Here is a 23661-nt window from a genome sequence, read left to right as displayed (position 1 = left end):
CCGACCAATCAGACAGCTCACAGGAGCTGCACATGCCCACACAGGTCTTCATGGTTTATTATAGAGTAGTGGAGCCGCCCAGAACTGTGGGAAGTTCTGCAACAAGAAGGGGGTGGTGGGGGGGCACGGTGTAAGACTTGTTGTGGGCAGACGTCACACAAGTGCTGGAAAGTCTTGTCTTCACACTGAGAGACCCTGACACCTGGGCTAAGTGACCAAGTGGTGTGGGCGACTGTAGCACTTGACGTTATTTTGGAGAAGTGAGGCGAGTTTGACTGACTGACTGGCCTGTTCTTGTCAGATGTTTCTGTTGGCCGCTTTTATCCGCGGTGGCACACACGTCCAGAATGCGTCACAACTTTACAGGCAGCTAAAGCCACTTGCTGAGGGTCCCACGGCGAGTCAAAGGCAGGAATTGAAGCAGCAGCCTTGGGGTTTGACGCTCAGGGCCTTAGCCACTATGCTACACCACAATGGCCGCCAGGCCTTTAAGACGTTGTGCGTTTTTGACAAAGAGCGAGACCCTCGTGTTATTTTGCTTGAACTATCCAAGTGTTTTCTAACCTGCTTATCCAGTTCAGGGTCCTGCGGTGCTGCTGCCTAAGCTGGAAATACCAGGTGTGTGGTGACAACTAACCCCATTAAGGAGACGGCCCATGTCGTGGCCCACTCGCTAACCTGCCATGGCCACGTGGGGAGTCACTTAACCTAACAGCACATCTTTTTGAGAAAGTGCGGACTTCATGTGGGCGCTGATGGGGTCCAAACTGGCCTGTCCCACTAGTAATCCTGTGTTTCAGCGTGTCCTGACGCTCTTTGGTTCTGAGCCATTCCACGTCCCACTTATTTACTGTAAACGTCACGGTTGGAGGGCTTCATTTGTTAGAATATTACAACAGAGTTTAGTCAAACTCAAGTTAAGGAGCATAAAGTGACGTGTAACATTTTTTTTTTTTTCAGGTAATACAATTTCATGCAAGGAGGACAAACTGCTCAGGAAAAGGCTGGCAGGTAGGTGCGCTGGCTCTTCAGGTGGCCGTGTAAGCTGAACTTCATTGTCATCGTTTGATACGCGGTGTCTCTGTGTGCGTTTCTTTTGTTGAGAGGCTCCTGCATTATTCATGGGTGTCGGCGCTCGCACAGCGAGTCCTAATCACACTTTGAATGCCTGCTTTAGAATGAATGGAGCACAGGGCCTCGGGCGGGGTGTCATGCGCTCGGCTGAGCCACAGCTCCATGGAGTCGCTGACCGGCCAGCACGGGTGTCCTCGGTGTTCGCCCGCCTCTCATCTCACCTGCTGCTCTCTGACACGACAACGGTGAAGTTTGAGTTTAATTCTTCCTCAAGAAATGTTGAGGCAGAGTTTGATTCTAAGACCTACTTGGAGTACCGGGGTGAAGTTCACTTCCACAAGTCCAAAACTAGATGTCATCAAAGCCAACAGAGGAAATTGAGAGCAAGGATGAGGAACACGGTGACACCTCCACCAAACAAACGCTGACCTTCTTATCGTCACACTGGTGACGTCACCTGCCCCGCACTCCCGCTCATAAAGTCAAAACAGAATTCCAGCCATGACCCACAGAATGGTGGTGTCAGAACAAGCAAACTGCTGCAGACGACACAAAAATACTTCATCTCTTTTAATTTGAGAGATGTCACAGTGCAGTAGTGCTGAGTGCAGTTCTGGTCACCATCCTACTGGAAAGACATAGCAGCACCTGAAGCTGTGCAGAGCAGAACAACCAGGAGAATCATGGGACTGAAGGACAGGTCCAACAGTGACAGACTCGGAGCAGAGGACGCTGCGTGGGGACCTCATCTGGGTCTTCCAGATCCTCCGTAGAATTCCTTTCATTTAAGGGTGAATCTCACACTCGAGGACATCAATGGAAATTAAGAAGATGTGCGTTTAGGACTGAAGCCAGGAAGAGTTGTGAGATCCTGGAGCAAACTACCAAGTCAAGAAGCGGAAGCAGAAACCTCAAGAACCTCTTAAAGATTTGGGTGAGCAACTGGGACAGCTTAGCCATTAGCTGAATCAAACAGGCCAGACCCTTAAATTACTTGACCTCTAAAATCCCCAAAATGCTACCTCCATTTTCTTTAGAGGCCAAGGAAAAGACTTTAAAAAAATAAATGAGTGAAAACAGCAAAAACCAACAAAGTGAAGATCATCGTGACTTCCCACCAGAGATTTAGTAGCCGTGGTTCCTCTGTAAGAAGGTCCAGGACACACCAGAGGCCTTCTATCTTTTGACAGTGCCTGGGAGACGTTCAGGAGGCACTAGAAGAGGCTGATGGTCAGTATGACTCTGCACGTTGCCAACGTGACCCTTGGCAGGAGAAGAGGATGGACTTCACATGGTGGTGGATTCATTAGACACGATTAAGTACATGACACTCAGTAATTTAGTGACACAGTGGCATGTGTCACCGAGCCACAGCAGATGATTTAAAATGGTGCTCATCGGCCAAGGTGGGCACGTGTCACTTCTCCTTTCAGATCACTACATCAGCTCCCTGTGGTGGCACAGAGTAGTCCACAGGTCAGCCCCTGTGTGTATGGAGACACTTGTGAGGATCCTGCGCTCCTTCTCAACCGCTCAGGTCTGCTGATGAATGGCGTCTGGTGTTGCCACCTCTGCGTGGCATCAAATCTCAGTCCAGACTCTCTTCACATGTAGCTCCTGGCTGGTGCAATTCAAACTGGTGGCTCCCACCAAGAAATGTTTGCCGACCCTCTTGTTCAGTGACTTTCTGTCTTAACCGCTTTGTAACGTAGGAGTTGTAACTCGCTGGCATTTTCTTCTAAGCTCTTCACTTGCGGTGATCGATTTTTTCACCTCGTCCTGTCACACTTGTACCCAGACAGTCCACCCAGACTGTGTTGACCACATTTGTAAGTCGCTTTGGATAACCACGTCTGCCGAGCAGGTAAATGGAAATGGAAACTCGTTTGGAACAGGAAAGTGTGTGTCTTTCTCTAGCAGGTGCCGTTACGTCCTCCTCCCCGTAACAAACACAAATTGAAGTCGCTTTTCCATTACACTTTATGCATATTGATTGAAGTGAATCCCCGTGGGGGTGCAATTAGATGCCTTTCCCCCTGAAATCTCCGTCGGTTCTAATGCAGCTTGTGGAAACATCTGTGGGTCATTAAATTACCGAAAGAAAACAAATCTCATCAGCGACTTCTTTGTGTTTCATCAGCGGAAAAGCCGTCTTTTAGCATCAGATGAGCTGCGCTCCGCATGTCTTTATTTTATTAAGAATCGATTGATCCTCCATGTTTGTAACAAACCTCCGAGTAGCAGTAAAGTATGCGGTGGTGCCGTGTAAAAGCCATCAGGTCACTCGATGGACTTCAGAGTGCGGACAGAATGTCATCCAACACACCCCAGCAGGCCGACTGGCAGCTTTAATAATTCTTTTATATATTTAATAAAGCATTAATATAGCGCCTTTCTCACTACTCAAAGCGCTCAGCAGTTGCAGGTTAAGGGCCCAACAGAGCAGAGTCCCTATTGGCATTTACGGGATTCGAACCGGCAACCTTCCGATTGCCAGTGCAGATCCTTAGCCTCAGAGCCACCACTCCACCTAAGCTTTAAGGCGTCTTCTCCTTGCATCAGACTAGCGACTTCTCCCCTTGTGTACATTGCTGGCCCCATTAATGTATTAAGTAAATACATACTGGCCGATTGTCCATTTTAACCGTCGTCACCAGTTTAAAGGCATTTTCTGGTTGCCCCCCACTGTAATCAATATGCCTGAAGAAGGGGCCTCAGTTGCCTCCAAAGTAAAACGCCACTCATGTTACCCAGGGTTGTGAGATGCTCTTCTGGAATAAAATAAAAAGTGTTTGTGTTTGACTTGACCCTGGTTAGGCGTGGAGTCGGTGTGTTAGGGGCCACTGTGGCCAATATGATGATTTGTGAGAACCCAGAGGTCTTCTGACTAACTAATAGCTGCTGATCATAGGACCCCAATGTGGCAGCGTGTTGAATGCTCATCTGAATTGCAGTGCACACGTGACAATAAAAGCAAACTTGACATTTATGACCGCCGCTCAACAACTTAGCGGATTTCACAAAGTAATATTTTAAAAGGGAGTCTGCGGCAGACACACAGATAACAAACCGAGGACTGCGAGGATGGCCATTAAAGAGTTAAAGATGTCGGTGCCCTTAACTAATTTACTGCACGCTGTTCATGAATAAGGAGGCTCTTAATGCAGTCCCAGTAGACGGCGTTCATATCAGCAGCATAATCTGATCCCAGATGACATCCTGTAGCGTTCTCCATTTACGAGGGGAGCTTTCATTGCGCCGCTGCTGACCTCCGCGGTGACAGATTGCTTTGGTCCGTAATTAAGGAGGCTCGGTGTCGGCGGAAGCGCTCCATGCAGAGCCCTGCTGTTAATGTCCTTTTAGCACAAGGAACACTTTGACTCGGTTTCTGCCTCTGATCCTACGTGCTGTTTGGATTTTCTTTTTATTATTATTATTTTTTTTTGGTAACGCAGCATGTTGATTTGATTTTGGTTTTTTTTCTGTCTGTGTCCCTGACACAAACCTTTTGTTCATTTGTGGTTACAGTGCACAAAAATGTATGGAGGTGCCGCACACAATGGTGCAGACTCGTTAATTAGAACTTGTTGTTCTTATCTCTTTTAGTGTCTGCAAAGTTTCCCTGAAGCGCTTCAGATAGCGGATGCCTGGACCCCATGAGGAAATCCTTGTCAGTGTTGCAAAATAGCCTTTGACAAAATGGGGTAAGTTTAAACTTCTAAATCAGATTTTACATCTTTAAACTTAATATGTTAACTTACTACATCCTTGATCCTTAAACTGCATTTTAAAAGTTTAACCCATCAACTAAATCCTCAACTGTAAATTCAACTTTATATTAATAAGTCCAGGCTCACTCTGGGGGGGTGTCATCAGTGTCATCCCTGAAAACTCCACATGGACACAAAAGCGAACTCCACAGATACGACACCGGGGCTAAATAGAGGGGAGGGGAGGGCTCAGGAGTGGTGATGTCAGAGTGGCCCCGCCTCCTGGGGCTCCACCCATATGGAACTAAGACACAATACAAAACTAAAGAAAATTGACAGAAGTAACGTATAAATATTAATAATAATAACACAAAGACACACAAAAACAACAAAAGGAACATAAAATACACAGCAATTCCCACCAATACGTAACATTTATGAATTGTAAGTTACAGATGTGCAGTAACCTCCTGGTAATGATGTGAAATGAAACTCCACTATCATCTGCAGATGCACAGCATCGTTGATCGGCTTAGGGGTCAATCACGTGCTTGAGGACAGCAATGGAAACAGGGGGCATGAGCATATAGATAGATAGATAGATGAAAGGCACTATATGATAGACAGATAGATAGAGTGCATCCAGAAAGTATTCCCAGCGCTTCATCACTTTTTCCACATTTTCTTATGTTACAGCCTTATTCCAGAATGGATTCAATTCATTTTTTTCCTCAGAATTCTACACACAACACCCCATAATGACAACGTGAAAAAAGTTTACTTGAGGTTTTTGCAAATTTATTAAAAATAAAAAAACTGAGAAATCCCATGTCCATAAGTATTCACAGCCTTTGCTCAATACTTTGTCGATGCCCCTTTGGCAGCAATTCCAGCCTCAAGTCTTGTTGAATATGATGCCACAAGCTTGGCACACCTATCCTTGGCCAGTTTGGCCCATTCCTCTTTGCAGCACCTCTCAAGCTCCATCAGGTTGGATGGGAAGCGTCGGTGCACAGCCATTTTAAGATCTCTCCAGAGATGTTCAATCGGATTCAAGTCTGGGCTCTGGCTGGGCCACTCAAGGACATTCACAGAGTTGTCCTGAAGCCACTCCTTTGATATTTTGGCTGTGTGCTTAGGGTCGTTGTCCTGCTGAAAGATGAACCGTCGCCCCAGTCTGAGGTCAAGAGCGCTCTGGAGCAGGTTTTCATCCAGGATGTCTCTGTACATTGCTGCAGTCATCTTTCCTTTTATCCTGACTAGTCTCCCAGTTCCCCACAGCATGATGCTGCAACCACCATGCTTCACTGTAGGGATGGTATTGGCCTGGTGATGAGCGGTGCCTGGTTTCCTCCAAACGTGACACCTGGCATTCACACCAAAGAGTTCAATCTTTGTCTCATCAGACCAGAGAATTTTCTTTCTCATGGTCTGAGAGTCCTTCAGGTGCCTTTTGGCAAACTCCAGGCAGGCTGCCATGTGCCTTTTACTAAGGAGTGGCTTCCGTCTGGCCACTCTACCATACAAGTGTGATTGGTGGATTACTGCAGAGATGGTTGTCCTTCTGGAAGGTTCTCCTCTCTCCACAGAGGACCTCTGGAGCTCTGACAGAGATACCATCGGGTTCTTGGTCACCTCCCTGACTAAGGCTCTTCTCCACCGATCACTCAGTTTAGATGGCCGGCCAGCTCTAGGAAGAGTCCTGGTGGTTTCGAACTTCTTCCACTTACAGATGATGGAGGCCACTGTGCTCATTGGGACCTTCAAAGCAGCAGAAATTTTTCTGTAACCTTCCCCAGATTTGTGCCTCGAGACAATCCTGTCTGGGAGGTCTACAGACAATTCCTTTGACTTCATGCTTGGTTTGTGCTCTGACATGAACTGTCAACTGTGGGACCTTCTATAGACAGGTGTGTGCCTTTCCAAATCAGGTCCAGTCAACTGAATTGACCACAGGTGGACTCCAATGAAGCTGCAGAAACATCTCAAGGATGATCAGGGGAAACAGGATGCACCTGAGCTCAATTTGGAGCTTCATGGCAAAGGCTGTGAATACTTATGGACATGTGCTTTCTCAATGTTTTTATTTTTAATAAATTTGCAAAAACTTCAAGTAAACTTTTTTCACGTTGTCATTATGGGGTGTTGTGTGTAGAATTCTGAGGAAAAAAATTTATTTAATCTATTTTGGAATAAGGCTGTAACATAACAAAATGTGGACAAAGTGATAAAGCGCTGGGAATACTTTCCAGATGCACTGTACTTTATTAATCCCAATTCACATACTCCAGCAGTAGCATACTGATAATAACAATATTAAATTAAAGAGTGATAACAATGCAGGTATACAGACAGTCAATAACTTTGTATAATGTTAACGTTTACCCCCCCGGTGGAACTGAAGAGTCACATGGTGTGGAGGAGGAATAATCTCCTCAGTCTGTCAGTGGAGCAGGATGGTGACAGCAGTCTAAGACAGTTTAAGTCTGAAGTTTAAGTTTAAGACTGAAGCCAGGATGAACTTCTTTACGCAGAGAGTTGTGGGACCAGACATGGAGTTAAAGCAGGAACCTTAACAACATGAATATTTTTTCCAAAACACTCAGATTTCTGACGAGCACACATGGCGATGGATTTTACACATACTTCAACATGAGATGTCTGCTCCTGCGTACTGTGGCCGCTGTTGGCGCCTTTTTCGGCGGCTCGAGGGCCAGCTGTCTTCACATGGCAGGTAGGCATTGGTGCCAGTTGTAATGAGACACAAACGCATCAGCTACATAGACATGTTCAGCACCACAATCAGCTGGGGACCAATTGGGTGATGCTGGTACCTCACTTTCGTTTGCAGTCTCCATCTCCAGGTCACTTGCTCTCAGAATCGAAGGCCGACAAGTCAGAGCTCGACTCAGCGATAAAACGCAAATCATCGTCCATGGGGCGTTTTGTTTTGTGCAGTTGCTTTGGTCTCTCGCCAGATTTCGATGCCATTTTAGAGGTTGTTTGCTCTTCATTGCTTGTTGTACATGTGCAGGGATTCGCTGTCACATCGACAAAGCGAACTTTCCTTCAAGCAAAGAGAGTCAAACTAAAGTGTAACAGTTGAGTTTTGTCACAGTTTACAGCTAATTACCGTCCTCTACCTCTGAATTTCGACGATGGTCGACACCCGCCCTGACAGAGTTGAGAAGAATCTGGAGGAGATGTTGGGACAGCTCCACCAATAGCTAAACAGACAAGTGACATGCAGACTGAGTGGTCTCCTCTCATTTGTCAAATTGAGCCCAACAAAGCCCACCAGTCCTATCCACTCAATTCTAATGGGAGGAATGGGACTATGCAGTTGTCTCCGACTGCCATTCCTGCCATCCCCGTAGATATGGTAAGAGTCTGTCTACCTTGAATACGAATCAAGCTCCTGGATGACTGCAGCCAAGACGCACCAATAGATGTTGGAGGAAGTGCAGAGCCAAGCACCTAGAAATATGATGAGCTTAGCGCCATTAGAGCATTAGGAAGACGTTGATGAGAGCGGGCCATTCAGGCCAACAGCGCTCACTAGTCCTATCCACTCAATTCCTCCAAATACCATCAAGTCAAGTTTTGAAGGACCCTAAAGTCCTCCTGACCACCACACTGCTTGGTCACTTATTCCTTGTGTCTGTGGTTCTCCTTGTGAAGAAAAGCTTCCTAATGTTTGTGTGCAACTTACCCTTCACAAGTTTCTAATGGTGTCCCTGTGTTCTTGTTGAAGTCATTTTAAAGTTAACGCCATTAGAGCTTTAGAAAGACGTTGATGAGAGCGGGCCATTCAGGCTAACAACGCTCACCAGTCCTATCCCCTCGATTCGAATGGGAGGAATGTGAGTATGCAGTTGTCTCTGACTGCCATCCCTGTAGATATGGTGAACAAAGTACTGTCCAAAATAACAGCACCCCCATACAAAACAACAATAACGTTTCCAAAATGGAATTAAATCAAAAAACAAATGAACCAAAGTCTACACCACCGACACCAGTATGTAACCTAAACAATGAAGAAACTACTTGACACAGAGCTGTAGAGAACAGGACGGTGTCCACCATCATCATCCTCAGGATCGTTTCCCCACAGTTGTGTTTGTCTCAGTTTCTGACGTCCATTAGACCCGTTCACAAGTAGTCGCCATGACCTTCTCACCTGAGTCTGCTCGGCAGAACCCTGATGTGGTTTGTGCAAATTCCAGCTTTGACCGCAGTGCGACACGTTAGAATCTGAATGTGGAGGCCACTGCTTTTTCTTTTTTGAAATGAAAGACTGCTGTGATATGGTGAGCTTTCCAGTAAGGGGATATTAGCCTCCTGTGTAGCCAGAGGGCACTGGGGTTTCATATCGGGTGACAAGACTTTCCTTTCTCTTTCTTTGTACATCAGATATGCACCTCAGTCCATCACACAATAGGTGAGCTGCTGATATGGAATATTCAATCCATCAATTCCCTCAGCCTGTTTTTTTCCCCACCTGAACAAAGTTGGGAGACGTCCTGAAAGCAAAAAGGCGCAAAGCAGGAACCAAACCAGAAGAAGTGCCAGCTGGTATATTCAGGGCACAGTCACATTCACTGACAGGGGGACACGTTAGGAGTCTCCCACTGCCGCCGCTAGTGCCTGTGTGTGTCGAGAAAGGGCCCGATGTGAACACTCTGCCGCCAGACCTCAGTCCTCAAATGGAACTTGATGATGATCAGATTGTAAAATTTCCATCGGTGAGAAGTGCGTGACTAAGATAACGTGAGGCTGGAAACGGATAGCCTCGTAGAGAGGCCTGCTGCAGGAGTCGCGGCCGTCCGCTGGCACATGGGAGGAGGAGGCCTCGCCACGGAAATGAAACAAGAAATTTACATTTGATAATCCGTCAAAGTCTTCAGAGAACGGAGAAAATCTTTTTTTTTTTTTTAGACAATTCATTAACTTTACAAAATCTGTTTAACTCTTTGAGGGCTGAATATTTTTTCCAGTTTTCTGAAAAGCACACAAAGCAATACTTCCATCCATCCATTTTCCAACCCGCTGAATCCGAACACAGGGTCACGGGGGTCTGCCGGAGCCAATCCCAGCCAACACAGGGCACAAGGCAGGGAACCAGTCCTGGGCAGGGTGCCAACCCACCGCAGGACACACACAAACACACCCACACACCAAGCACACACTAGGGCCAATTTAGAATCGCCAATCCACCTAACCTGCATGTCTTTGGACTGTGGGAGGAAACCGGAGCGCCCGGAGGAAACCCACACAGACACGGGGAGAACATGCAAACTCCACGCAGGGTGGACCCGGGAAGCGAACCCGGGTCTCCTAACTGCGAGGCAGCAGCGCTACCACTGCGCCACCGTGCCGCCCAAAGCAATACTTTCACACATAAATCAGCAAAAAGCCGCATGCCTTGGCTGCTATCGGCGCCTGTTCGGTGTCTCTGGCAGCAGAGGATGCTTAGGGGCAGCTGAATGACCAGCAGGAATACGCACGGCAGTAGCAGTGTGACACAATCTGGTTTGTACCTCATGTTATCGTAAGAGATGGTCCTCCCAGGTGAACGCTGGCTACACGGACATGTTCAGCAGCACGATCAGCTTATGCTAGTCCTTCACTTTCGATTTCGATCTCCAGAACACTTGCATCAAAATCTGACAACTCAAGAGTCCAACTCAGCAATATGATAACACAAAACATCACCCACAGAGTATTTTGTTTTACGTATTTCACCAGATGTTGATGCCATTTGAGGGTGTGGACGCTGAAAGTCGGGAACGACAAGGAAACAGACACCAATATAAAATAAAAATCAATTTCTTTATTCTTGGTGAGAGGAGGCTGCAGACCCTCAGCCTGCCAGCAGCCTGCAGACCCTGTCACGATAAGTAGCTACAAAACGTCAGCCTGCTAGTAGGAAGCCGAGACGTCCTTTAACACTCAAGAAGAAAAAAGAAAAAACGCAGCAGTTCATTTTGAGGTCATACATTGATCGTTAGAGCTTGCAGTCACACCCTGGATTGTAACATGTAGGAGCACACGGTGCTTTTTACAGATAAAAAATGGTCAGTATTTTCACAGTTTTAAGAAATACACTTCTGCTAACTTACACGTACAGTAATCCCTCCTCCATCGCGGGGGTTGCGTTCCAGAAAAAGGTGAAAATCCGCGAAGTAGAAAGCATATGTTCATATGGTTCTTTTTATATATTTTAAGCCCTTATAAACTCTCCCACACTATTATAAACATTTCCCGCACACTTAAACAGCATAAACCCTTTGTATTCTCTTAGATATTAGGTAAGATTCGTTGAAATTATGTATGTAAACACAGTTTATATACAGTAAAACCTGAATATTATTTTAAAGATATCGAGCGTCTCCGATATCACATATGTTACAACCATTACGACAGACAGGCCACCAGCAATAAATACGTACAATGCAAGAAAAACTGTATACAGTAAAATGTGTGTACAGTGACACTGAACTATGTACATGTAATAAGTACTGTACGTAGATAATTAATTATGGTTACTCACCAACAATGACACTTGTCCGATAACGATGAGTTTAATTTTACTGCACAACAAAGGAGAGCGTTACAGCTCTTCTAAAGGAGCCTCTTCAGGCGACTGTGTTGCACCGCCGTTGTTCTTCAATCCAAATCCCTAAAGCAGATTCCATCCAGACTACTGCCTTATCACGTCCACTTGCAACTCGTTTTGCACCCTGGTTAAAGGACACTGCGGCCGTAGATCTTATATGCTTTTCTTCCTTTTTAAATAACAAGAATTGTGGACTCATGTCGTAATGGTGTCCTGCAGCGGTGTAGCTGTTCCCTTCCTTCAACATATCCAAAACTGTTACCTTTTCTGCAATCATTTGCATCTTCTGTTGGCGCTTGGACACGACCCCTGAAGCAGTAGCAGGAGCACGTTAATGCTGAATGAGTGAGATGAGACTTCCTGGTTAATGCAGCACTCCGTCGCTGAGCCAATCAGCAGCACACAGGAACTTAACTGCGTGCTCTGATTTGGTAGCTTCTCAGCCATCTGCCAATAGCGTCCCTTGTATGAAATCAACTGGGCAGACCAACTGAGGAAGCAAATACCAGAAGTAAAAAGACCCATTGTCCGCAGAAACCCGCGAAGCAGTGAAAAATCAGCGTTATATATTTAGATATGCTTACATATAAAATCCGTGATAGAGTGAAGCCGCGAAAGTCGAAGCGCGATACAGCGAGGGATTACTGTACATAAGTCCAGTTACAGCAAGTGTTCCCTAACGGTTATAGGGTGTATGAAACTCAGCAGTTTTAGACAATGCTCACTTCCCTATTCTTCTGCACCATCAGGGTTACAACACTTCAACGGCTATGTGGCAGTTACAATTTAAGAATCTTATTATAGGTTACATTTCGCACATAATGATCATCACACATAATAATTGGTTATACAATATCAAAAGATACCTTAAAAGTTCGTTTAGTACGTTTGTCTTACAGGAATACACTCTTACAGCTTAGTGTCTGTATTAGATTACATTTGTTCAGTTAGCTTATTTATTAATACCTAAGTGACGTGTTTCTTCTAGTTCTATTAGCACCATACTTTATTATTTGGAAAGACTGAAGCACCTTAATTCTAAATATTTCTTCCTCAAAGGGTTGCTCACTCTTTGCTACTCATGCACATGCAGGAAATCTCAAGTCAAATTAACGAAGCTAACTTTAAAGACAGTTGATCTAAAACATAACGGCGACTTCTACCACAGTTTACAGCTGATTACCGTCCTCTACCGCGAATTTCGACAAAAGTCGACATTCACCGTGAAAGAGTTAACATAGACAGGAATTTACAGAGTGAACAGAGAAAAAGCAAAGTGAAAATGAATCCCACCCAACCAGTTTTTATCTGACCAACTTTGACAAATCCTTCTATCAGCTATTAGTCCCACCCTGGCTTCACTAGAAATCACCTCTGGAGGTCAGATGAACCCCCTCAGCCTGGACTGTGGAGTGGTCCTTGGTGTCCCTGCGTATCTAAATGTTTATATCCCACTAAAGAGCTGGGCACCCAGGAGTGTTTTTGGTCTGCTTACCCATAAGGTACGAGTACAACTCGTTTACCTGCCCTGGACTCATTTCTTAAAATAATAATTTAAAAAATTTTAATATGGGTGGGGGTTGATTTGTTTCGAACCTAGTTTTGTTAAACTCGACTTGCTTGTATGGAATGTTGTTTGGGTTTAATAAAATCAATAAAATACTAAAAAAAAAAATTAATAATTTTAATTTTATGACACCTGTCCCCTCTGAGCCAGATGGCCACCTGTTGGACCCCAACTACAGCTACTACACAATGACGCCATATGAGTCTACCTTGAATACGAATCAAGCTCCTGGATGATAGCAGCCAGTAGATGTTGGAGGAAGTGCAGAGCCAAGCACTTAGAAATATGATGAGGTTAACACCATTAGAACATTAGAACACTCTAGACGGGAACAGGCCAACGACGCTAACCAGTCCTATCCACTCAATTCCTCCAAACCATCAAGTCAAGTTTTGAAGGACCCTAAAGTCCTCCTGACCCGCCACACTACGTTGTCACCTATTCCATGTGTCTGTGGTTCTAATATTTGTGTGACATTTCCCCTTCACAAGTTTCCAATTTTGTCCCTGTGTTCTTGTTGAACTCATTTTAAAGTCACCATCTCGATCCACTGGACTAATTCCCTTCATCATTTTAAATACTTCACTCAGGTCTCATCTTCATCTCTGAACAGGCTCAGCTCTTTGAACTCACACTCTGTAGTAGCCCTGAATCAGCCTCATTGCTCTCCTCTGGACTTTCTCTTGTACTGTTATGTCCTTTTTAAGCCAAAGACCCAAACTGCACCCAGGACTGCAGATGAGGCCTCACCAGTGTGTTATAAAGCTTGACCAGAACCTCCTGTGACTTGTACTGCACACATCAAGGCGCTATATAACCTGACATTCTGTGAGCCTTCTTAATGGCTGCTGAACACTGTCTGGATATAGATAGTGATGAGTCCACAACAACTCCTAAATCCTTTAATCTTTCCTCCTAACTCATCCGCTGTAGTCCCCATAATCAGCCTCGTTGCTTTTCTCTGGACCTTCTCTTGTGCTGCTACGTCCTTTTTGTAGCCTGGAGACCCAAACTGCCCCCAGGACTCCAGATGAGGCCTCACCAGTGTGTTACAAAGCTTGAGCAGAACCTCCTGGGACTTGTACTCCACACATCAAGACGCTATATAACCTGACATTCTTAATGGTCGAGTCCACTGAGACTCCTAAGTTCTTCTCCTAAGGTGGTCTTTCAGTTTTCATCGTCCACAAATCTGCCCAAGCCTGTCTGTTGTCCAAGTCCCTCTGTGAAGATTCAGTGGATTCTCGATTCCCTGCCAGTCTACCTAACTTGGTATCATCTGCAACTGAACCAGCTTGTTACTCCTATTAATATTGAGATCATTTTTATATACAGGACTGTTCAAAATTGAAGAGCAGATTTCAAAAATGTATTTCAAACAAACTGTATAAGAGAGAAACACATTCCGCACATCGCTGGAGAGAGGAAAGTTTGCAGTTTGGTCCTGTGGTCCTTGAGGTTGCATGCCCTCAACATGAGCACCACGTGTAGCGTGACAAACATCACAACGGTAGACCATTTCTTCTCACACACGAGTCCACAGGCCCCTAGTTACTGAATTCACAGCTTCCTCAATTCAATGTCACAAAGCTTGAAGATTAACTCTTGAGGAATTGCAGTGCAAAATTCAAACCTGTCGTCAGGATGCAATGTCTGCACTAACTGTCACTTGTAAGGCTTCATGTGCAGACGCTGTCTAACAAGACACTATACCGTTGTTTGAGGAATTCCAAGTTCAGTGCTTGCCCGTGATGTGGATTTCCATAGGGCTCCGTTTCAACACACCTCAGATACGCTCAATATTTTCATCTGACGTGCGTGGATGGCCGGTGCTTTTATGTTTGCATATGCAACCTTCTTCTACAAGTTTTTTTATGCCACTCATAAATTTGCTTATGACGAGGTGGCTGTTTGTTGAACCGTCGGTTGGAATTCACTTTGACAAGGAACAATGGACTCCTGCTTCGCAAATTGCAGCATGCAAAATGATTTCTCTTGTGGCCATTTTACTGTAAACAAGAAACTGCGCTCTGTGGCATTGACCGGTACTGTTAGGCGGGCTTTCAAACTTTGAACTTTCCTCTCTCCAGTGATGTGCGGAATGTGTTTCTCTCTTATACAGTTTGTTTGAAGTAAATTTTTGAAATCTGCTCTTTCATTTTGAACAGCCCTGTATAAAAAATAGCAATGGCTGCAGCAGTGACCCCTACTGGACACCACTGTTAACTTCAGCTGATTCTGGTGAGGTTCCTCGCACCATTGCCTTCTGCTTCCTGTGTCCAATTCTTCACACATCTACACCCCTCGCCCTGAACACTCACTTCTCTTAGTTTGATGCCCACCCTCTCATGTGGCCCCTTATCAAAAGCCTTCATCTGCTCCACTCTGCTCGTATCCTTTTGTTGCTTCCTCATAGAATTCCAGCATGTTAGTAAAACACGACCTCCATCTTCTGAACCCATGCTGATTGTTCCCTAAAACTCCTGTTCTTGCCATGAGATGCTAATTTTCTCTTTAGTATTTCCTTCCAATTAATTTACTTGTGATGCAAGTTAACCTTATTGGCCATTAGAGGTGACAGAACAAGGCAGTAGGCATGTAAAGCATCGGCAAGGCCTGCCAAATATCGGTGGGCACCAGACCATCTGATGTGTACCAGGCTGAAACAGCCCTGAGGAACACTTGAGGAAGATCAGGCACTGCAGACCACACTTCCATCCCCGATCCTCCACCCTTTACACCAGCGCAGGGACATGCAAACGTATGAAGAGCAGATGTTTCACAAATCACACGCACGGAATACACGGCCAAGTAGTGTGGTTAGAGACGGAGACTTCTGGGACCTTCAAAACTCAACTCTCTGTTATTTTGGACAAATCAGGTGAATAGGATTGGCTGAAATGGCCTGTCCTTGACAAAATTGTTCAGAAGATAGATAGATAGATAGATAGATAGATAGATAGATAGATAGATAGATAGATAGATAGATAGATAGATAGATAGATAGATAGATAGATAGATAGTAGTTAAGTTAGAAAGTTCTGGGACTGTAAAAAGAAAATGGTGTCTCTGGTTAAAGCCAGGTAAGCACGGAGAAGAAGATGCCAGTTCTTCACACAGGGTGTCCAGATAAGCCCTTTCTTAATAAACGGCCCCCTTTTAGTTGCAAGTCAGGTGATCCTGATATGGCCACAAACCTACAGAACAGCAAGGGACTGCGTCTCATTGAAGACAATTCAAGGGGTCAAGTGGAACTCGAAACAATGAAGAGCAGCAGGATCAGAAACCAGACAATCCTGTGGTGCCGGACAGCTGACGTTTTGTTTTTCTGTAATGACTGATTACTGCTGACCTACCTGTTGTTCAAAATGCATTTCAGTTACAGCAGCAGGTCTTGTATTAACATTTTATCTGCTATACATAAGAGGACACTAGTTGGCACTGTTGCCCAGCAGACAGAAGCAGGACACAGGTTAAACACACTAAGAAGACTTCATCTTTTCTTCTTCTGTACTTGTGCCTCCAAAGCACCACAGCCACAATAAGCACAATAAATAAACACAATAATCTCCTCCACTCCTCCCAGCAAGCTCTGTCCTACTACCTCCCAACTTCAGTAGTCCTTTCTATAGTCCTTGACCCAGAAGTGTTTCTGTTCTTCCGACCCCGTGACTTGGGAGTAGCGGGCTATATGGAAAATAAAAATCCCCAGATCTTCCTGCAGTGTCTCTTGGTGGCACCCACAGTACCCAGCAGGGCTGTGAGGCCGAACTACAGATTCCATGATGCCCTGCAGGAATCTGGGGCACCGCTATGCTGCAGGGAACTCACCATCTGGCGTCTTGGGGGAGGCCGTGTCCCACAGCAGCTGATGGGTGCTTGTAATTTCATCAGCTGTGAGTGAATGTCATCCCATCCAGGGTTTGTTCCTGCCTGTTACGACTCAAAGGCAGAGAACAGGTCAGTAGTTTCCAACAAGGCCTGTCCAGAAAAGGCTCATTCACTAACAGCTGAAAAGACAGGCTTCGGCCTACAGCTGGCCACATGGTGCGTTGATTTCAAATACCCTGTCACACATGCGAGCCTGAGGGTCACACTGGGGGCTCATCTGAGGTATGTAATTCCCCCCGAGGGTGAGAGGCGGCGCTATCACTAACCCCTCCGTAATATCGAGCGGATGTCTAGTGAAGGAGACTGACTCCACCCCTTCTGTTGGGCGCCCCATAAAGCCAGAGTGCACTGGAAGAAGGCGTCACTTGTTGATCAGAGTGAACCTCAGCAGTTAACAACGGCAATCAAATTAAAGCGGGTTGGCGCCCCAACATTTATTTTTCTCCCTTGCACAATCCTTTTTTTTTTTTTGCTAGCTCAACCACAATAAAAGTTGGAAAAGCCTTCCAAGTCTTCTAAGAATCTTCATAAATGAAGATATGTTTTGACAAGAAAATAACAAAAGGGTCAAAAACAGCAGCAAAGGTGGCAATCCAAAGAAACCGAGTCCAATCTTAAATCTGAAAATTGTAATCCAGATACGAGAGCAGAAAAAAGAGAATCACAAAACCAGAAATCCACACAAAGAAACCGCAAAACTCACTTAACTCTCCTGCAACAGGAGTGAACTGCTAGGAGTAAAAATAAGAAGAAATCTTCTACGTCTGGACAGGGAAAGGCTGGGGGCGGAGCCTTGTGGGACGGTATTGGTGGCCCCGCCTCTTGTGGAGGCCACACACAAAAATACAAAGAACACAGTGGCGCGATTGGGTGAAAATGTAGACTTCTGAAAATGCAGTCTAATTGAGCTCTGATTGGTTCGTCCATATTGTGTGGCCCTTCCCTGATTGGATCCTGCTCAATACAACGTCTCATTTACTGGTCAGGCACCCTTCACAGAACTCCAGCGTAGCAGAACTGCAGGAATTGCTTTCCGTGGTGCTTAGCCTGTGTGCATCTAAGTTGTGCTTTGTGCAGTTTGAATGCTGCGTGTGCGCACAAATGCCAATCGTTTACCGGCCAAAATCCTGCGGCTGACGCCATCACCACCCCTTCAAGGGTTGCCGGTTGTGGGAAACACCTGGAAGGTCCTGTTCTTGGTGTGACAAGTTTGCAAAGGAAGTCTTAGTTCCTGAAGAATGGTGAGAAAAGTCTAGAATGTCTGGGACCGTCGCAGCAAAAAACCAGGGCGTGCCCAGCATAGGCGAACGTCATCGTCCTGTGTGTGTTCGGTTGTTTTAGTGCGGGTGGAGACGTGTTTTGAAACAAAATGAAAATGCCAGATCAGGTTTGTTTAAAAAAAGTCCATTTTTAAATGTAAGCGTAGAAGTGCGGATGTACCCTGAATTGGCCGAGTGTGGGTGGGCTCTGCATTGGGCTGGCACTTTGTGTAGCGTTAGTTCCTGCCTCGTGCCCAGTGCTGTCAGGATGGGCTCAGACTCCCCTGACTGTAATAAGTGATGGGATGCTACCTCATAATAATAATTCTTTATATTTATATAGCGCCTTTCTCACTACTCACAGCACTTTACCACTCCACCTACAACTAATGTGCACCTGGATGATGCGATGGCAGCCATTTTGCATCCTTATTCTCACCACACATTAGCTGTTAGGTAATGAGGGGCTGAGAGAGAGAGAGAGACACTTAAGAGTCGGAGGATGATCAGGGGGCTTAAATGACCAGGCCATCAGGGCACATTCTACTCTTTATGAAGGATACCCACCGAGAGTGTCATCCAAAAGGACGGCCCAGTGTCCCCGTCACTGCACTGGGGCATTGGAATCCACACAGAGACCACAGGGTAAGCGCCCACTGCTGGCCTCTCCTTGTAACAACCCAAGCGTTTTCTGAGATGGTCTTCCATCCAATTACTGTCCGGGACATCAGCATTTCAAAGACGTCGCTGCTTTTAATGACCTCTGGTAAATGTTCTGTTCCCGCAGTGCCTATTTGTGTGGTACATGACCCCCGTGACCCTGTGTTAGGATATAGCGGGTTGGGTAATGGATGGATGGATGACACAAAATGTTGACCTTCTCTTTAATGTTCTCCTTGTAGGTCATTCACCCACGCCACTCTTTTGCCAATTTGGAGTCGGGGTCTCATGCAGCCTCAATGCCAGATGTGAAAGCTGCGCCATGTGACCACTCGGCAGCGGGGCCTCCTGCCAGCTGCAGTATTGAGCGATGCCTGAGCGACCGGCCTGCACCTCTTTCCGCCATCGGACCTCCTTTGCCAGTCTTCTCCACCTGTACCAGCATGACTTGCGCTAGCCTGGGAGATGGGCTGGAAGCGGGCAGTGGGGAGCCCAGCTGCCACCATGGCTCCTTGCTGACCAGTTTTGGTCTGAGGTACTGCTCCACCAGCAGCATGTATCCAGTGAATTACGTGGCTCCTCCGGCCCAGAATGAGGGCGGCTCTTCCATGCCCACGCCAGACGTGTGTGGCAGCAGTAGGATGTATCGGAGCATGGAGAATCTTCACTGGCCTCCTCTACACGACTCCAGGTTGTACTCCTTCAGTCCGCCATACAAAAGCATGGAAAGCGAATTTATTTTTCACTGCACGGCGACCAGTCACTGGTACAATCCTCCAACAGAGGCCTCTCCAATGGAGGGTCTTATGTCCCCCTCTGAGGGGATGCCGTTCTACCCCTGGAGACTTCCAGTGAAGAGAGAGCTGCCGGTGTTTGCCAGAGTACCACAGTGGCTCTTTCCCTCCGTCAACGAGAAGTTCATGAATGGTAATGCCAAAAAAGAGCTGAAGGAGAAGTTAAAACTTCAGAGCTCCAGGGTGGCCGAGCCAAATAAACCCCTGCGGCCTCAGGCCTTGGCAAGCGGTCCGGCTTCTTCAAAGGATCGCTCTGAACACGGGCCTACCGAGAGCGGCTGCTCACTCCATTACAGTGATGCCCACCAGGCGCCACATGGTTCTGAACAGTCCATGGCACCATTCAGCCGGATGAGGGCCTCGATTATGCACAGAATGACGAGCCCTGAGGAAATCAAGCAGGAAGTGATGAGGAGGCTGCAGCTCAGGCGACAGTCCAGCACCCCCAATCTCCATCAGCCCTCTATGGAGGACTTGAAGCAGGTCTCGAAATCTCAGACGTCTGAATCATTTGTGCGAGAAAGGAACAAATTTGAGAGCAAAGCGTCGGAGGGGACCACCGACAGAAAGCGCCAGCCAAAGGGCAAACTGCATATCCCGTCCTTTGAGGAATTCAAAAGAATGAGAAAGAGAGAGAGCTGGCCGGTGGCACCTGCTGTGGACGAGACTCCGCCACGGGGCTCTACAGCCAAGGACAGCGACCTGCTAAAGGAGGACAGAGGGGCAACGACAAAAGACACGCCAAGCATGGAGTGTGAACACCGAGGCTCTGAGACTCCGCCGAGTCCCAAGGCGGTCAGTGTGGTGGCTCCTGACAGCAGCAATTCTAATTTGGGCCATTGCTTTGTGGACAATAGTAGCCTGGCACCACATTTATGCACCCCAATATGCACAAGTCCGGTCCCCAGGTCACCCCTGCAGACTCTCGTCACACCCCAGGCAGGGGACACGGCTCAGAGCCTGAACACAACCCCAAAGAAGTGTGGCGCCAGCTTGGCTGTCCCCGATCAGCCCCACCTCACTGAGGCACAGTTGTCTTGCTGCTCGTCTTTGTTGATGGAGGCGACGGACCTTTCAAGCTACGGCGCGAAAATCTCGCGAATGAAAGATGGATTTATTGACTCGGCCCTGGATCTGATTAAGAAAAGGTAAGGCCAAACAACGGCACCCACCGTGCTCACTTTACACAGATTGGGACCGCCGCTTTCAGGAGGGCGATATGTTCATGGGATGTCTGACTTTGTACCTGGTCACGTGGGCACGTTATCTCTCTGTTTGTCTGTCTATCTATTATATAGCACCTTTCACTCTATCTATCTATTACAGTATATAGTGCCTTTCATATCTATCTACAGGGCGGCACGGTGGCGCAGTGGGTAGCGCTGCTGCCTCACAGTTAGGAGACCCGTCTGGGTTCGCTTCCCGGGTCCTCCCTGCGTGGAGTTTGCATGTTCTCCCCGTGTCTGCGTGGGTTTCCTCCCACAGTCCAAAGACATGCAGGTTAGGTGGATTCGCGATTCTAAATTGGCCCCAGTGTGCGATTGGTGTGTGGGTGTGTGTGTGTGTGTGTGTGTCCTGCGGTGGATTGGCACCCTGCCCGGGATTGGTTCCTGCCTTGCGCCCTGTGTTGGCTGGGATTGGCTCCAGCAGACCCCCGTGACCCTGTGTTCGGATTCAACAGGTTGGAAAATGGATGGATACCAGTAACCAGTAGGAGGCGCCACTGAGCTCCAAACCCCAGACCCAATAATACCCAACACAGTCACAGATTCAGATAATGAAAGTGTTAACCCAGCAAGCACCAAAGACAATGAAACACAGCCAGCCAAAGCCATGCAAACAAACACAGTTCTTCCTCCTGTCGCCCTTCTTTTAGAACTGGACCTGGGACAGCTCCTGGTGGCCTGGCATGAGTTGTGGGGATTACTTCTGTGTTGTTTGGAGAACCAGGGTAGTCCTGCCTCACAGCATCCCCAGTTCTGGACTCCAGCGCTCATAAACCTCTGCGGGTGTCCAAGCTGGGATGCCTCCAGCAGACCACTGCCATCTAACTTATGGGGGATGGAACTGCTCCTGGCCTCCAACTTCTACTTGTCCATTCCCTGGCACTTTCCATTTTGTCCCAAGGTCTTGCCATTGTCCAGCTGGGACGCCTGTCTGTCCTCTGTGGCACTCACACTATCTATGTTTTGTGACAAAAGGCCCAGTCAGGAGCAGAGCTGCAGTTGTTTCTCCAGAGTGCAGAACAGAAATCCTCCATAAGGAGCCCTATTGGGCATAGCACTGACTAGCCTTGCCAGTGACATCTGAACAAAGATTTTGGGGGGCTGCTACGCCTTCTGTCATTGGAAGGTGATCCAGAAACACTTAGCAGGGTAAAGTTGGCTGGCTCCCAGCTACCCATTATAATGGATGTGTGGCACAGGCTTGTCTGGCCGGAGTTGGACTCAGGACAGCAGGAATAGCAACGGCCACAAGAGGGAGCTCAAGGTGGAGCTCTGTAGGGTTTGGAGTGGCCGGTCCTGACCCTGGTAGTGATCCCTGGGATTTCACTGTCACTGCCCAGGCTTAAAAGGCTCTGCTGTCCAGTATGGAGCTAAACTTGGACTTGGGAGATCTGGAGCTGACCAGGGCTCAACTGGTGGGAGGATGAGAGGCCATCTCTGTGTTTATATTATATAGCGCCTTTCATATCTATCTATCTATTATATAGTGCCTTTCATATTTATCTATCTACAGTATCTATTATATAGTGCCTTTCATATCTTTCTATCTATCTATTATATAGTGCCTTCCTTTCTGTGTATCTAATATGTAGTGCCTTTCATATTTCTATCTATCTATCTAATCCTGCCAACTATGCTATTTATCTAATCCTGCCAACTATGCTATCTATCTATCTATCTAATATATAGTGCCTTTCATATTTATTTCTATCTATCTATCTGTTATATAGTGCCTTCCTCTCCGTGTATGTAATATATAGTGCCTTTCATATCCACTTACCTCCTTTAACATCTGAGATGATTCTAAGGGACCGTCTGAATTAGTAGCGCACTTTGTATCTTTTGCCCCATCCAGATTTCATTTCCCAGACTCTGTGCCCAGTAGGGGGCGCACGCTCCCTGTGTATGTACTCTGCTGGCACTGCGGCTCAGAGGAGGTTGTGCTCCCTGGTGTCTGGGGTGCTGTGCTCATTTTTGATCCCTATGTTGGCAGCGCTAGAGGGGGGTCCGAAGGGGAGTGACTGGGCTGACTTGGGGGAATGAGTGGATGGATGGGGGGAGAGGTGAACCTTTTTGGTTTGGGCAGGTGAAGACTGGGGAAGCTGAAATGTTTGAGCTTGTAAAGGGGATTTGGGCAGTGGATTCCAGCTGTTCGACTCGTTCTGGGCAGTGGATTTGGGGTGTTTGACAAGTCTGAAGGTCCACTAGTTATTACACCTGCCATTCATGGTGCCATTTTGCATTTTGCGTATCACACAGCAGGAAGAATTCCACCAGACTCTGGTGATGCCACAAACCTGAACTGTCAAACTGAGATCCTGGAGGGCCACAGCGGCTTCGGGTTTGATTTTGTCTAAATGTGTCACTGGGGATGTTGAACTACGTGACTGGTGGTGACAGGATCCCCCCACGACTTCCTCCGACTAACTTTAGGAGGGTGGGATGGCACAACATTTATTTCCGTAGCTCATTTTCATACGCAGGACGCGACCGTTCCGTTCGCAGGCTGCGGTGATTGCCTGGTGAACGCCAAGTGGCATTCCCAGCAGATGTAATGCGCAGGCGAGAAGACAGAGTGGCCGTCCAGAGTTGAAAGTCTGCTTATTTAAGAGGATGGATTATTCATGATATTGTGCCACTGATGAATGAGACAGAGTTCAAGTTTGTGCGTTCAGCTCGACTCGTGCAGACTTTAATAATTCATGTTAGTGCTGGAAGTAAAGGATCCCCTAGGGGCCAAGAAGTAGCCACAGAAGCGTCAGTGCAGCCCCCGTCCCTTAAAGTGCCACAGGATGGAAAGGCGCCATACGACCAACTTGCCTGCATGATCTGCTGGTGCACAGCTAATAAAACAACATGGA

The 23661-nt window shown here is 46.8% G+C and overlaps 1 protein-coding gene across 1 annotated transcript in view; it reads left to right on the top strand.

Moving 5' to 3' along the window:
- The first annotated feature begins 4568 nt into the window (after positions 1 to 4568).
- Positions 4569 to 23661, top strand: part of si:dkey-91i10.2 (uncharacterized protein LOC555224 homolog) — a 42273-nt gene continuing 23180 nt past the window's right edge. Inside the window, 2 exon segments of the mRNA XM_028808309.2 lie at positions 4569 to 4778; positions 19023 to 20722. Coding sequence (XP_028664142.2) covers positions 19080 to 20722 — 1643 coding nt within the window. The 5' untranslated portion in view covers positions 4569 to 4778; positions 19023 to 19079.

Source organism: Erpetoichthys calabaricus, chromosome 8 (genome assembly GCF_900747795.2).
Source record: "Erpetoichthys calabaricus chromosome 8, fErpCal1.3, whole genome shotgun sequence".
Classification (NCBI taxonomy): Eukaryota; Metazoa; Chordata; class Cladistia; order Polypteriformes; family Polypteridae; genus Erpetoichthys; species Erpetoichthys calabaricus.
Note: the sequence above shows the minus strand (reverse complement) of the source record. Positions and strands in the feature narration are given on the sequence as shown.